Raw genomic sequence first — 16,678 nt, 5'->3', positions numbered from 1 at the left:
ATATATATATATATATATATATGTATATATGTATGTATGTATGTATGCATGCATGCATGCATGCAGGTATGAAACTACAGAATTAAAAACTGGCAAAAAAATAATAAACTACTAAAACACTTTATCGAAGTTGGATATTATGAGAACATTTCTATAATTCTAGCACCTGGAAAGTGCAAGAGAAGAAAGCCTGAGTTCAACAGTCTAAAATGCAGAACAAGACCCTGTCTAAAAAACAAGCAAACCAACAAGGTAAGTAGAATATTTCGTTTTTATTCTTTTTATTTGACTGTTCAGTACTAGGGATTAAAACAAGAGATTTATGCTTAGTAGGCAAGAACTCTTCCAGTGAGCTAGATCTTTAACCCTCATTATATTGATTGTTTTCTTCTTATATAAAAGATAATCAAAGGGTCTGAAGAGATGAGATGGCCCAGTGGTTAAGAACACTGACTACCCAGCCTGGTCTACAGAGTGAGTTCCAGGACAGCCAGGGCTACACAGAGAAACCCTGTCTTGAAAACCCAAAAACCAAAAACAAACAAACAAACAAACAAACAAAAAAAACAAAAAACACTGACTCCTCCTTCCTGAGGTCCTGAGTTTAATTCCCAAAAAACACATGGTAGCTCACAACCATCTATAATGGGATCTATTGCTGTCTTCTGGTGTGTCTGAAGACAGCTACAGTGTTCTCACATACATAAAATAAACAAATAAATCTTAAAAAAAAAAAAAAAAGATAACCTTAATCTCAGCACTTGAGAGGCAAGTGGATAGGTGGATCTCCCTAAGTTTGAGAGTACCCTAGTCTACAGACACAGCCAGGGCTATACAGAGAAACTCTGTCTCAAAATACAAAAAAGACAACCAAAGAAGACTGGTCACTCCATCATAGTGTCCATTACCTCTCCCTGCTAAGTCAGAGGCAGGTAGACTCACTTCTCAAAATACTCAGTGTAAAGTTGTATGAAAACTAAAGATAGCTAATCCCTACAAAATATGCTAATTTCGAGCTATTATTTCTTCACATATCCTGTTAAGTAAAGGTAATAGTATATTCCAAATCTATTAACACTGTTTCTTCCATAAGCCAACCCACAAGAAGATGAATTTTTGAGATTCCGTTGTTTATATATGGTCTTTACCTTATGCCTATATCCTTTTTCTTTCTGTTTCCCTCTTTTCCTAAGGACAGGTAGTTCTTCAAATTGATGTCTGCCTTCAAACATGACGATTGCTTTTCCAGCCACCCAGGCTTTTTCAGAAGGGTCTCCAAAAGCTTCCACGTAGTATTCTCGATATGGCCTCCTATTGGCAACTAGGTAAGAATGAAAAAGAAAGTGTCATTTCTTCAAAAGGAAGTACTCACCATTAAGAGAACACCCAAACCTCCTACTGCCATAGGAGCCTAGACTGTTCATTTGGCACTGAGCCTGACAACCCAAATCAATTTGAGTTTGGTTTCCAGCAGACACACAATGAGAGGAGACCTGCTGCAGCACTTGCTGAGTGTGGGAGAGGCCACAAGCAGATGCACACTCAAAACCATGATGAGTAGCAGGGAAGATGGCTCAGCCGTTCAGAGCAATTCTTGGTGTTCCAGAAGACCCACGTTCAGTCCCAGCACCCAAATCACGAAGCTTACAATCTCCTCTAACTTTAGGGGATCCAATACTGTTTGCCCTCTGTGAGTACCCTCAAACGAATACACAAATACGTCGAAGTATTTAAGGGGCTAAAGATAACTCAGCAGTTAAAAGCATGTACAGCCTTTGCAAAGCACCTGAATCCAGTTCCCCATGCCCAAGTCTAGTGGCTCACAACTACCTATAACTCTAGCTCTGAAGAACCCACTGCTCTGACTTCCACAGGCCTATGCATTCACGGTCCCCTCCACCCCCCCACATCATTAAATCTTTATAGAGACAGGGCTCAGCCGTTAAAGGTGCTGGCTGTTCTTTCAAAGGACCAATGCTTGGTTTGTAGCTCCCATGTAGTGGCTACCAACATCTGCATCTCCAGTTCCAGGGGATCTGATACCCTTCTTTTGGCCTCCCCAGGCACTGCACACACAGTGTGTTCAGACAACATGCAAGTAAACTACCTGCACTATTTAAAAAAAAAAAAAAAAAATTTAAAAAAAGCTAGGCTAGGCAAGGTGGTGCACGTCTTTAATCCTAGTGTTTGGGAGGTAGAGGCTGGCCAACCTGGTGTACAGGGCCAGTTCTAAGTCAGCCAGGGCTACACAGTAAGATCTCATCTGAAAACAAAAATAAAAAGCATGATGAGCTGGATGAGAAGTGAGGTCCATCCAACAATGAACAATGACTATCCCTGACTGAGGATGTAGTTCAGTCAGCAAAGCATAGGTTTAACACGTATGAAGAATCCCTCTAGGTTCAGTCCACCTAGCAGGAAGCAAGTACTTGGATCCCATCTAATTCCAGCATCTGGGAGGTGAAAGTAAAGGAGGCCAACAGCTGAGCATCCCCATGAACTAGGAAACAAGCAGCAGGGAGTTGAACTCAGGACCTTTGGAAGAGCAGTCAGTGCTCTTAACCACTAAACCATCTATCTATCCAGCCTCAAAATTCCAGGCAGGTATTAACAGCCTGGTCTAACTACTTTTCAATCTCAAGAGTAAGACAAACTTCAAAAACAAAACAAAAAAAAGATGAAAGGTATTAACTCCTAAAAATGCCCAAGGAAAGTATGTATTACTGCTAAGTAACAAAAATCCTGATTCTCATGAAAACCAGCTATAAGCTCATGATTCCACATTGTATTTTACAACAAATAATCAACTATAAGTTATTACCTTTCATTTTTGAGTGTGTATTAATCAATGGATCAGAACAAATCCTGCAGGGCCACCATGGGCGTCTCTTGAATTTTGCCCAAATGAGATCTCCAACTTCGTACTTCAGTGGTGCAGACTTTTTCTTCGGTTGACACTTTAGACAGACAAAACACAGGGAATCAGTAAAAATAAAAAATCCTTCAAAGCATTATCCTCCAATCAGAATTCTGAAAAGCAATGCTTAAAAACACAAAATGAAAACCCAGGCAGGCCAGCAGGATGGCTAGCAGGTAAAAGCACCTGGCACCAAGCTGACAGCCTGAGACTCATATGTGCAGAGAACAAACTCCCATATTACCCTCTGACCTCCATATTAACACAGTCCCCACTCACAACCACAATGAATGCTTTTAAGATTTAGTTATTTATTATGTATACAGCGTTCTGCCTGCATGTATGCCTACAGCCAGAAGAGGGCACTAGATCTCGTTATAGATGTGGTTGCTAGGAATTGGAACTCAGGACCTCTGGAAAAGTAGCCAGTGCTCTTAACCTCTGAGCTACCTCTCCAGCCCCACAATGCATGTTTTTAATGTTTAAAAAAAGAAAAACATAAAAGACAACCCAGCACAAATTATTCTGCCTCAACAGTTCACCACATATCTTTTTTTTTTTTTTTTGGTTACTTGAGACAGGGTTTCTTTATAGCCCTGGCTGTCCTGGAACTCACTCTGTAGACCAGGCTGGCCTCAAACTCAGAAATCTGCCTGCCTCTGCCTCCCAAGTGCTGGGATTAAAGGCATGTGCCACTACTACCTGGCTTGCATATCCTTTTAGAATAATTTTCAATTTGTTTTACAGTCATTGATGGTCATTATGAAAACAAAATCCTAAAATTACACAGGATATGGTGGTACAAGCCTTTAACTTTAGTACTTGGGAGGTAGAGGCAAGAATTGATCACTAGTTCAAGGTCATCCTAGTCTACACAGTGAACTCCGGATAGCCAAGACAACCGTGAGACCCTGCCTCAAACAGAACAAAATCAAACCCCAGAAGTACAGGTCACCCTCTACTCAGGCCAATACACCCCACCTACATTCTTCCCATAATAAACAAGGAAGATATACAAAATATTACACAGTATGGCTCTGATCAACATTCAAATACAATACAGTATAAATATAAATCAAACTCTTAGGAATTGTTCAACTCAGGCTGAATCTTTTCTCCCAAAAATAATACGCCTGACTGACATAGTACTGAACTTCCTCCACTCAGCTCCGAGGCCCATGTCTCTACATACAACTCCTGCCTCCAGAAGAAAACACTTGTGCTTCACAGGCCTGAGCCTTCAATCCTGTATACACACAAAAGGTGCAAACACACTAAGGTATTTTGCAGAGATCAAAGTATGCAGACGACAAGGGCTAAGAACAATCTCACCTGGTTAATCCAAGTAGGTACAAACCAGTATCATTTTACCCTAAGGGCTATGTCTTCAAAGGTGCTTAGAGTGTTCCTCCAGATTAAAGTTTCCTTCCTAAATGCCTGAAACTATCCATATGGCACTCAAATGGTCATAAAGAGTTTAAGGAATGAATTCATTGAAATAATCCAAGTAAATGATAATTGTGAGTAATGCCCTTATTTAAAAGCTATCTTTCAACCTAAAGACTGCTTTTGCTTGGGGCTGGAGAGAAAGAGCAATTAGAGCATATACACTCTTCCAGAGGACTGTGGCTTCACTGCCAACACACACACACACACACACACACACACACACACACGGTGGCCACAACCATCTCTAATTCTAGTTCCAGAGGATTCGAGGCCCTCTTCTGAACCCTGCCACCACACACACACTGGTACACAGACAGGCATATAGGCAAAATACCCATAAACATTTTTAAAAAGACTTTCACATGAAGCATGTGAAATAGAATGACTCAGGATGCTTCAAAATACTCATGTTTGTCAGTTAAGTTCAACTGAAAATATTAATTTTCATTTTCATAGTCACTAAGGAATTAAGCAGAAAATATAGAACTTCCCTTTTAAAAAAAACCCTCAGGAGCCATTTTGCCAATAATTCAAAAAGTCTCTCAAAGTTCGTTAACTATGAAATTTTAAAGCCTGAATGAAGCCCTGTATGGTGGCAGAGACTCAGAGTTCAGGGTCAGCATCGGCTACTACATTGTCAAGTTCCAAGCCAACCTGAGCTACATGAGACTTTATCTCAAAAAACAAAATGCCTGAAAAGGAAATCAAGTCTTTTATTTGCCAAAATCTAATTGATACTAACATTTGTATTTGCCAACTCGGGTACCTACTTTTCTGATGTAATCTGTGTAGTTTGTTACCAGGTGGTGGTAGCAAACAACTTTAATATCTGCACTCAAGAGGCAGAGGCAGACAGATCTCTATGAATCTGAGGTCAACCTGATCTACAAATTGAGTTCTAAGATAGCTAGGGCTACAGAGACAGAGAAACCCTGAATTAACTCCCCCCAACCCCTAAAAGAATAATTTGACAATCATTGGTATTATTCAAGTCCTAAATGAAAATGTTCATTTGCAATCATTAATATTATTCAAATCTTTTTTTTTTTTTTTTTTTTTTTTGGTTTTTTTTTTAGAGACAGGGTTTCTCTGTGTAGTCCTGGCTGTCCTGGAACTCACTCTGTAGACCAGGCTAGCCTCGAACTCTCGAACTCAGAAATCCGCCTGCCTCTGCCTCCCAAGTGCTGGGATTAAAGGCGTGCGCCACCACCGCCCGGCATATTATTCAAATCTTAATAATGTAAGTAATGTTTACTTCGTATTTCCAGTTCATCAAGCACAATGATCTTCGCTGCGTTTCTATAAGGCAGACTTTCATACTTACTTACTACAAGATACTGACCCTTTTGGCCTCCAATCACAGGTGCCCCATGTACATACACACACACAGCACACAGTAACAGTATCAGTTCAGTCAATGGATTCAAAGCTGGATAGGACAACTGAAGCTCAAACTATTAATGACTGCATTTACCATTCGGTAACAGTAAAACCTCAGTTACTACCTATGACAAATTTAACCACAATTAAGGACATGAAATTGGTTCTGCCTTCATTCATATACCTATTACAAGTGGATTACATTGTATTTTGAGACACATTGCCAAAAAACAAATGTGCTGAGTTATGACTGGTAAAACAACAAGCACTGGTGGAGCAAAGCAGGATGGGAACTTTAATACAACTTGTGCAGAGACCACATATCCAGGCTGGAGAGTTGGCTCAGAATACAGAGAACCCAGGGTTGGTTTCCAAAAGCATATCCACTAATTCTAGTTCCAGGGGATGATACCCTTTCTAACCTCTGTGGGCACCTGGTATTCACATGGTAAACATGCATACATGTGGGCAAAATTCATGTACATAAAGCTAAACAAAAAAAAAAATGGTTTTCTTTCTGAAAGATTAAAAGATTTCTTCAGTGCAGGTGGTGGTGGCACACACCTTTAATCCCAGCATCCAGGAGGCAGAGGTAGGCAAATTTCTGAGTTCAAGGTCTACAAAGTGAGTTCTAGGACACAGAGAAACCCTGTCTCAAAAGAAAAAGATTTCTTCATAAGAGTAATTAATAACCACATGACCCAGAAATTATACTCATAGATATATATTCAAGAGTAACGGCTACAAAGCCAGGGCCTGGGGGTATAGTTTAGTGGTAGAATACTTGCCTGCCATCAACACCAGGGAAACTGGGAAACACAGAAACAGAAACACACATACACACATAAATGTTCATAGAATAATTTACCACAGTCAAAATGTATTAAAAAAAAAAATCAAGAGACCACTAACTGAGGAATGGAAATATAAAATGTAATTTGTGAATACAGTGGAATACAGTTAGTATATATAGATTTAGGGTCTACATCTGCTAAAAAAATCTATTTAAGCCAGGTGGTGGTGGTGCACGCCTTTAATCCCAGCACTTGGGAGGCAGAGGCAGGCGGATTTCTGAGTTCGTGAGTTCGAGAGTTCGAGGCTAGCCTGGTCTACAGAGTGAGTTCCAGGACAGGCAGGGCTACACAGAGAAACCCTGTCTAGAAAAACCAAACAAACAAACAAAAAAATCTATTTAAGGGGAGCAGGGCACAATGGTACAATCTCTAATCGTAGCATTTAGGAAGCTGAGAAAAGAGGGTCCCAAGTTTGAAGTCAGAGTGGGCTACACAGTTCTAGGTCTTGCATGGGAAAGCACGGACAGCCCAGGCAGAGCTCTGGAGTTTGTTATTCAGCTAGTCTAGTCAATCGGTGAAGCAAGATCTAAGGTTGTACTCTGAACTCCATGCATGTATCTGTACTCACATATGAATACACATACCACAGGATTAAAGTTTTTAAAACTACAATGATATAAATGACATAGGATGCAATTGAAGAAGATACCTGACACCCTTAGTCTCCAAACGCAGGTGTACCCATGTACATGCAGGCAGATACGCATGCAAGAAAAGTACACAAACAGTTGAGTGTAGTGGCAGATGCCTGTAATCCCAACACTTGTGAGATGAAGGCAGGAAGATGGAAGCCAGCTCCCGCTATAATATGTAACTACTTTTAAGGTAATCCTAGACTGGGAGGGAGGAAGAGCTGGAGAGACGGCTCAGCAGCTCAGATCATTTGTCCCTACTCCTAGCAACCACACAGTGGCTCACAGCCATCCCACACTCCCAGGCATGCATGTGGTACACACTGACACACATAAAATAAAGCCTTAAAAATTTAACAAAAATAAAATAAAAAATAAAGGGATGGAGACAGGGCTCAATGGTTAGAGTACTTGATGCTCTCCCTGAGTGGAACTCTCCAGCACCCACAGCAAGGCTTCCGACCGACCCCACCTCCACAAGAGTCGGTGCCATCTTCTGGCCTCCATGTAGCACATACACAGACACATGAGTAAAAATTTTAACAAATAAAGTAAATGGATACACAGGTCTTAGGAAGAAACATCTGAAATTTACTTAAGGTGAGTGGTCAGTTTGGTTTTTTAACAATGTTATCTGTGTTTTGCCTACAAGAATGTCTGGTAACTCCCAGAGACCAGAATAGGACATAGGGTATCCTGGAAGTAGAAACCCTGTCTGAGAAAACAAAAGAATAAAAGAAAGAAAAGAAATGGACAATGAAATAAATACGTAAATACATAGCTAAAGAAAGGGGGGGGGGGCGACAGATACACAGAGACAAGGGCAGGCAGGTGCAGACGAGGAGCCTTACCTGTCATATACAAAATTGTGAGATCAATCCCTAGTAGCTTCCCACCCCCAAAATGAAATAAAACGCTGCACACAGCGGCCCATGCCTGAAATTCTAGCAAGTTAAAAAATGGAGCACAAACATCAGAACTTTAAGGCCAGCCTGGACAACCAGGTTAGCCTAATCCATCTCCAAAAACAAACAAAATTTTATGAACTGTTCAAACCCAACACTACCACTGAACAAAATCTCAGCTCCAAAAAAATTTTAAGTAGGTGCTACTCACTCATATTAACCTGAATTTTACATTAACTTTAAAATGAAAGTCACAGGCTCCCTGACACACCCAAGTTAGAACATCTGTCCTGGTAATTTCACTTAAAGCTACATTCTCACTGTCTCTTTCCCTCCTCTGTTCTCCCTTTTAGACAAGGTCTCAATAAAATAGCCCAGGCTAGATTAGAACTCATGACCCTCCTATCTCAGCCTACCAAGTACCATAAATACAGGTTTGTAACATGCCGAGATTCTCTCTACTCTCCTAATATCTTAATGTGATTATTTTCCCATCCCTCTCTCATAATTGAGACACCCAGATTTGTGGCACACAGCCTGTGGTTCTCTATACTACTAGGTATAAATGAATCCTTACTTAGCACTTGTTAACTTTAAATTCTAACAAGTTGTTTAACTTCTCTGAGCCTCAAGTCTATCCTTTACTTGTAAAATGAAAAAAACCAACCAGCCTGTGAAGATCAGAAGTAAATGTCCAGGAGACTCACTCCGTGGCTAACAGTGAGAGTGACTGCTGTTCTTGCAGTGGACCCACGTTCATTTCCAGAGTGCCCATGCCAAGCAGCTTACAGCCACCTCAAGAGGAGCGATCCAAGGAGCTCTTGAATGGCCTCCTTGGACACCTAACCCATATATACACATACTCACAAAATATACATAAATAACTAAAATAATTAAAAATTAAATGTCTTTTTTTAAAAACAGAATGTGTGTGAGAGAGAGAGACAAGGCAAAGTGAATAAAGCTGATTGCCACCAAGCGGGATGACCTGAGTTTGATCACAAGATGACCCTCTAACCTCCATGTGTGCCACGGCACAGGTGTACCCTCACTTATCACACTCAAATAAATGTAATAAAAATTTCAAAGAAAGCATGGTCTAAAAGCCAGTGGTTCATATTTGTAATCCCAACACAGAAGGCATAGGCAAGAACATAAGTTAGAGACCAAACTAAACTACACAAGGAGTTTGAGGCTATCAGGACTATACATTAAGACTTGCAGGGGAGGGACAGGCTGGGTTTGTAGCTCAACAATGAGTATATGCCTAATTCATACAAGGCCCTGGGTTGTATCCCCAGCACCAAATATCAGGAATGTATTCCGAGGACTGGCACAAAATAGGCAACGCTAGATAATCTTTAGCCCAGGATACTAGTGATGAAACTCTTGAAATTCACAAAACGCTCATGATATAAATAACCAATATTTAATAACTTCAAGTCAAAAATAAAATTTTTCTTAAGTAGTCCATTAGACCACTTCAAGTCTTACTGACTGACCTCTCCCAGGCCTCTAAAGACATTCTAGGGCTGTTCTAAATCCTTTCTGCCTCAGCAGAAAGAATGCAATGAGAGGACATGATTCACAACAAGAATGTGTGCTTTGTGCTCTAGTTTTGGTTGGTTGGTGGGTTGGCTGGCTGAGATCTCAGCAGCATATGATAACCTGGAATTCAAACTTACCACATAGCCAAGGATGACCTTTACCTCACAATCCTCCTACCTCACATTCAAGAATTGGGACCAGAGGTTTGTACCGTCACACCTGTTGATGCAGTGCTGTGATAAAGCCCAGGGCTTGGTGCAAATCAGGCAAGCACTCTACCAATAGAGCTATATATCCCTAGGCTGTTTGTTTCTGAGGGAATTCTTTTATGAACTTAACTAAGGTAAATCTGTAAAATATTACCTTCATTCATGTATTTAACATTTACCAGGCCAGTCAGGCCTTGAGCTATAAATACAGTTGAGAAATAATTTCTCCCTCTCAAAAAAAAAAGAACAACAACAACAAAAAAAGTCAAATACCAGCAAGCTAGTTCAGCTGGTAAAGCTGTGGCTCAGCTGGTAGAATCCCTGTCTAGTATGGTCAAAGCCCTGGGCTCACTCTCCAGCAATGTCTAAACCAAGAATGGTGACACACATCTAAAATCCCAGCTCTTGGAAAACAGAGGCAGGAGGATCAGGAGTTAAAGGATAACCTGGGCCAGAGTAAGAAATTATCTCAAAAAAAATAAAAATAAAATAAAGTATTTTGGGGGCAAGAAGATGACTCAGCTGCATCTGGAAAAAACCTGGATTCAGTTCCTAACACTCACATGGCAGATCACAAACATCTATAACTACAGTTCTAGGGTATTCAGCAACCTCTTCTGGCCTCTTTGAATACAAGGCATGAAGCCAGGCAGTGTGGGTGCACGCCTTTAATCCCAGCACTTGGGAGGCAGAGGCAGGTAGATTTCTGAGTTTGAGGCCAGCCTGGTCTACAGAGTTCCAGGACAGCCAGGACTATACAGAGAAACCCTGTCTTGAAAAGCAAGCAAACCAACAAAACAAACAAACAAACAGACAAACAAAAACAACCCGAATACTAGGAATGCATGTGGTACACACACATACATGCAGGCAAACACCGATACATATAAAACAAAAACATCTTTTTAAACAAGATCTTGTCTCATTAGGTACAGTGGTCCACCCCTGGAAACCCAGCACTCTAGAGGCTGAAGCAAGAGGACTGTTTGGACTTCAATGCTAGCCTGAGTTAATAGCAAGGATCTATCTTAAAATAAGATAAAACAAAAGACAAATAAATAGGCCCTACATCAAACAGGGAGGAGGAGGGAGAAGAAGAGGAAGAGGAGGAGGAAGAAGAGGAGGGCAGCACAGGGAGATAACATCATTAGTAAAATGTTTTGCCTATCATCCTAAAGCCCTGAGTTCAATCAAGGTACCTCATAAACTGGGCATGGTGGTACACATGCCTTATTCCCAGCACTCCATAGGCCTGAGATACATGACATCCTAGCTCAAAAATATATAAATACAAATTTACCCTGAATGACTAATACAGCTTATAGCTGACAATAGATCTGAACTTGTCAACCATCTCAAGATACAAAAAAAAAAAAAAAAAAAAAATGGGGGCTACAAAGATGGTTTAATGGTTAAGAACGCTTGCTATTCTTACAAAAGACCCAAGTTCAATTCCCAGCATCCTCAGGAGGACCAACAGCTCAGGGGGTATCCAATCCCCTTTTCTGGCCTCCTCAGGCACCAGGGATGTACCTAGTACTCATGCAGGCAGACAAAACAGTTACATGAATAAAATAAAATTTTTTTTAAAAAAATTATAATTACTTATATCCTGCATAAAAAGAACTTAATTTTAACAAATAGGATCAAGGGCCAAGAATACAGCTCTTAAGTACAGGGTCTTATCAGCACATTCAAGGCCCTGGATTTGATCTTTAGCACTGAAAACAAAACACAAACAAAAAGAAATTGCAAAGTATAACCAAGACATACATACAGGCCTGAAAGCAGCTCTGCTGGTAAAGTACCTGTCAGGCAAATCTGACAATCTGACTTGATTCTCTTGAAAGGAGGGAACCAAATCCCAAAACCTGTCCTATGATCTCCTTCCATGTCATACATGTGCACACAAATAATTTAAATTTTGTTCAAAAGACTAATATAAGCCACAAATGATAGCTCACATATGTGATCTTAGTGACATAGAAGGCTGAGGCAGGAAAATCATTAAGTTCAGTGCCAGCCTAACCTAGGGAAGATTCAGCTCCAAGAAGCCTCTCTGATTTTACCTTATCGAGTTTAAGATTAAGCATTGCCCAGTGCATGACTAACCTTAATACATTACTTTTAAAATAGTAAAAGTACTACAAACTCAAAAACCCATCTGCTGACCAAACACTATTATGGTCTAACTTAAAGGGGCAATTCAAGTGCTTGAGTATATAGTAGTAACTCTGACCTAGCATGGTCAATGTCCTACCTTAGTATTTCTTTAGAAAAAAAAAAAAAGTACTTGCTGGGCATGGTAGCATATACCTTTAATTCCAGCACTCAGGAAGCAGAGGCAGAGGCAGGAGGATCTTGGTGAGTTAGAGGCTGCCCTGGTCTATAAAGAGAGTTCTAAGAAAGCCAGTGCCACATGGAGAAACCATGACTTCAGGGAAAAGAGTACTTGTGTGGCTTAGTCTTCCTGTGGAACTCCAAAAGTGGGAGCAGAGGCTGACTCTTTCGCCTACTTTTGGAGCCCTTTCCTCCTACAGGGTTGCCTCACCCAGCCTTAAACAAGCAGAGGTGCCTAGTCTTACTGCAGACCACCCTTTTCTGAAGGGATGAAGGAGGAGCAGATGGGGCTGAGGGTGGAGGGGAAGAGAGTCGGGAAACTACAGTCTGGAAGAGAGAGAGAACAATAAATTTAAAAACTGTCTTTTAAAAAAAGTATTTTTGCTAGTTATTGTTGCTAGATTTCCATTTATTTATATATTCTGTGTACTTGTTATGTGTGCATGAATCAGCAAATATGAATGTTCTATCCTTTTGCCATGAGGGGTTCAGAGATTGAACTCACATAATCAGGCTTAATTAGCAGCAAGGTCTTTTAACCCACTCAGCCATCTAGTCAGCCAATTTTAGTATTTCTTCTTTTTTAAGATTTTTACAGCCAGGCGGTGGTGGCGCACACCTTCAATCCCAGCACTTGGGAGGCAGAGGCAGGTGGATTTCTGAGTTCGAGGCCAGCCTGGTCCACAGAGTGAGTTCCAGGACAGCCAGGGCTATACAGAGAAACCCTGTCTCAAAAAAACAAAACAAAAAAAGATTTTTACAACGTCTAAGTGTGTGTGTGTGTGTGTGTGTGTGTGTGTGTGTGTGTGAGAGAGAGAGAGAGAGAGAGAGAGAGAATAAATGAATTTATGAGAAAGTACATGAGTGTAGATGCCTGAGGAGAGAGTTAGATCTTCATGAAGCTGGAGTTCCCGATGGAGCTGAGAGCTATCTGATATGGTCACTGAGAATGAAATACAGGGAAGAGTGGTACACACCGTAACTGCTTAGCCATCTCTCTAACTCTTTTTGTTAGCTGTTTGAAATGAGATCTCCCGTAGATAACCCAAGGTGCCCTGAACTCACCATATGTAACATGGACTAGTCTCAAACTCAAGGTCCTCCAGCCATCTGCTGCTGGCTTGGTTTCTGAGACAAGATCTCACTATGAAGTCCAGGCTATCTTCAAATTTCCAATCCTCCTGGCTTCAGCCTCCTGAGGGCTACAATTACAGGCTTGCGTTGTAATATCCAGAATATATTATCCTTAGGTACATACGTGTTTATCATACAATGGTATACATACAAAACCAATTTTTGTAGAGCTTAGGCACATTAGCAAAATACAGAAAACAAAAATCAATATTTTTATCAACAATGACTAGTTATTAATGGTGGTTCATCCAAACAATGATCTGAAAGCATAAAAATGAAGCAATTTTGGGGCTGAAAGGTTGGCCCAACAGTTGAGAGCACTTAATGATCTCCCAGAGAAGCCAGGTTCAGTTCCCAGTTCCCACATGATAGCTCATACTGGCCTGTAATTCTAGCTACAGGGAAAATCTAACACCCTCTTCTGGCCTCTGCACACATGTGGTACACATATCTATAAGGCAAACATTCAACATATGAAAGAAAAAAATGGTTAAAAAGAGGATGAGGAAACTCTTGTATATTTATATTGTTTGTGTGTGACACACAGCTTGTGCATGAGAACAGATATATGTGGAAATTGGTTCTCTACCTCTTCACGGGTTCCAAGACTAGGTTATCAGGCTTGATGGCAAGTGCATTTTCCTGGGCAGTCATCTTGCTGGCTCCCCCTTAATTTTGAGACAGGGTCTTATGTAGCCCAGGCTGGCTTCCAATTCACAGTGTAAACAAGAATTATTTCTGAGCTCCTGGCTTGACCAAAGTGCTGGAATTGCTGGTAGGCACCACCATACCTAACTGGTAGTTTTTTTCTTTTGTTTTTTTTCCCCGAGACAGGGTTCCTCTGTGTATCTCTGGCTGTCCTGGAACTCACTCTGTAGACCAGGCTGGCCTTGAACTCAGAAATCCGCCTGCCTCTGCCTCTGCCTCCCAAGTGCTGGGATTAAAGGCGTGTGCCACCACCGCCCCACCCTAACTGGCAGTTCTTAAGGTAGATACATTATAGTGGCCCACATACAACTCATAAAATATGTTAAGGTGGGACTGGAGAAATGGCTCAGCGGTTAAGAGCGCTGATTCTTCCTCCTGAGGTCCTAAGTTCAATTCCCAGCAACCACATGGTGGCTCACAACCATCTGTAATGGGATCTGATACCCTTTTCTGGTGTGTTTGAAGACAGCTACTGTGTGCTGATATACATAAAATAAATAAATTCTTAAAAAATATATATAGTAAAGTACAGACAGTAGAGCTACCAAGGATAGATTTTCTTTGTTTTGTTTCTTTCAATTGTATGTGCATGTATCAGCCAAATTATATGATTCTCAGCTCCTCAGGCTAGTAGACAAAAGGATCATCTGATACCAAAATTATAAGGTGAACCTGAGCAACACAGAAGATAATATCTGAAAAACAGATAAACTATTGTGTATGAAAAAAATTGTTTTAAGTATTACGTTTATAGATGTTTTGCATACATGTTTGTGTACCATAAGCATGCCTGATGCCCATGGAGCCCAAAAGAGGTCATCAGATCCCCTGGAACTAGAGCTACAAACAATTGCGAGCCTCCATGTAGGTCCTGGGAATTGAACCCCAGTTTTGAAAGAGTAGGCTCTAACTCACTGAGCCACCTCTCCAGCTCCCATATGAAAATGTTTATCTTACACTTTGCTCTTTAAAATATAAAGCAAATTTAAATTACTGTCAGAAGTAAAATAGCATACAATGGAAAGGAAATCTGTAACACAGTTACAAACCATCTGAAGTCTTGATGCATTGGGGAGGAACCCCTGGGAATGACACAGGTCCAAAGGCATCTTGAGAAAAGAACAGTCAACAGTTACTAAGAGACTTCTGACATAAACTGAGGAAATCAGAAAACGCTGAAGTCATGGCAAGTCAAAAGCCAGCCTAGTCTACATAGCAAGATCCTGCTTAAAGAAGAGATAGACTTGTCCTTACAAGACTATAAACACAAAGTTGTGACAAGCAACATATAATGATAAACGTAGACTTTTATAAAAATGGGCCTTTCTAGATTTTAACTGCACTATTAGGGAAAGTAAAATGACAAAAGCCAATTTCAACACTTCTGGTAAATGTATCCTGCACACTGGGTATATAATTACTAAAATAAAAACCTAATGAATCCCTTCAATGAATCTTTTTATTTCAAACCCTGAGCTTAAAGTTTAAAAGTCACTGAGATGAAGGTAGAATATTGTCATGTTCATCTTACAAATATACTTGGTAATAAGATGCGTGCAGAAGTCATTTGCCGTGATTGAAATTTTTATAAAAATGTTGCCCTCTGTTAGCACTTTAAGCCAGGCAGTGGTGACACATGCCTTTAATCCCAGCACTCCATAGGCAACAGGTTAATCTGAGTTCGAGGCCATCATGGTCTACAGAGTGAGTTCCAGGACAGCCAAAGATACATAGAGAAATCCTGTCTAGAAACACCAAAATAATAATAAACAATAGTAATTTAAATGCTATACAAAGTAGCACTTCCAAGTGGCTTAAGTTATACGCCAGATTGTACTCAAACCATAATATTAACAGTTCTTTTTCTATTTATCTATTTATTTTATTTTATTTTCATGTTTATTCTTTTGGGTTTTTGAGTTTCTGGATAGCCCTGGCTGACCTGGAACGCACTCTGTAGACCAGACTGGCCTCGAACTCAGAAACCCACCTGTCTCTGCCTCTCAAGTGCTTGGATTAAAGGCGTGTGCCACCACCGCCCAGCTGAATTTTTGTTAAATTTATCGTTGAGACAGATTTCCATTACATAGCCCTAGCTGGCCTAGAGCTCACAAGAGACACTCCTCCTTTTGCCCCACAAAGTGGTACGACTAATGCTGTGCACTATCTTCTCCTGTTCACACACAACACAGCGGATTGAACTCACAACATTCTGCCTGCTAGGTAAGCACTCTTCCTACTGCAAATGGGTTTACTTTCCTAAATTATAAATCTAAGCAGGCCCAGTAGCACGTGCCTAAGATTCAAACATTCACTTGGGAGGCTGAGACAAGAGGTGAGTTGTAAGCCAGTCTGGGCAACATGAGGAAAGCAAAGTAAATAAAATGAAAGGGCTAGAGCACAGAGATAATGTATTAAGAGAAAAAGAATCTTAAAGTGTACATAATCTGCAACTTTGTGCTATTTAGTAGAAAGCATAGTAACAAGAGACGTTAACTAACCAGGCACAGAACAGCACAGAACAGCACAGCACAGCACAGCACAGCACAGCACAGCACAGCACAGCACAGCACAGCACAGCACAGCACAGCACAGCACAGCA

The 16,678-nt window shown here is 40.7% G+C and overlaps 1 protein-coding gene across 10 annotated transcripts in view; it reads right to left on the bottom strand.

The window, feature by feature from the left end:
• Nsd1 (nuclear receptor binding SET domain protein 1) overlaps nucleotides 1–16,678 on the bottom strand; it is a 117,885-nt gene that overhangs the window by 82,377 nt on the left and 18,830 nt on the right. For all 10 annotated transcript variants that reach the window (XM_028772039.1, XM_028772036.1, XM_028772034.1 and 7 more), the window contains 2 exons: nucleotides 2,822–2,957; nucleotides 1,149–1,321 (listed from right to left, as the gene is read on the bottom strand). In XM_028772039.1, coding sequence (XP_028627872.1) covers nucleotides 1,149–1,321; nucleotides 2,822–2,957 — 309 coding nt within the window. The remainder of the gene's footprint in view (nucleotides 1–1,148; nucleotides 1,322–2,821; nucleotides 2,958–16,678) is intronic.

This window comes from Grammomys surdaster, unplaced genomic scaffold, assembly GCF_004785775.1.
Source record: "Grammomys surdaster isolate TR1022 unplaced genomic scaffold, NIH_TR_1.0 211, whole genome shotgun sequence".
Classification (NCBI taxonomy): Eukaryota; Metazoa; Chordata; class Mammalia; order Rodentia; family Muridae; genus Grammomys; species Grammomys surdaster.
The sequence above is the reverse complement of the archived record's forward strand: the minus strand, read 5'-3'. Positions and strand labels throughout refer to the sequence as shown.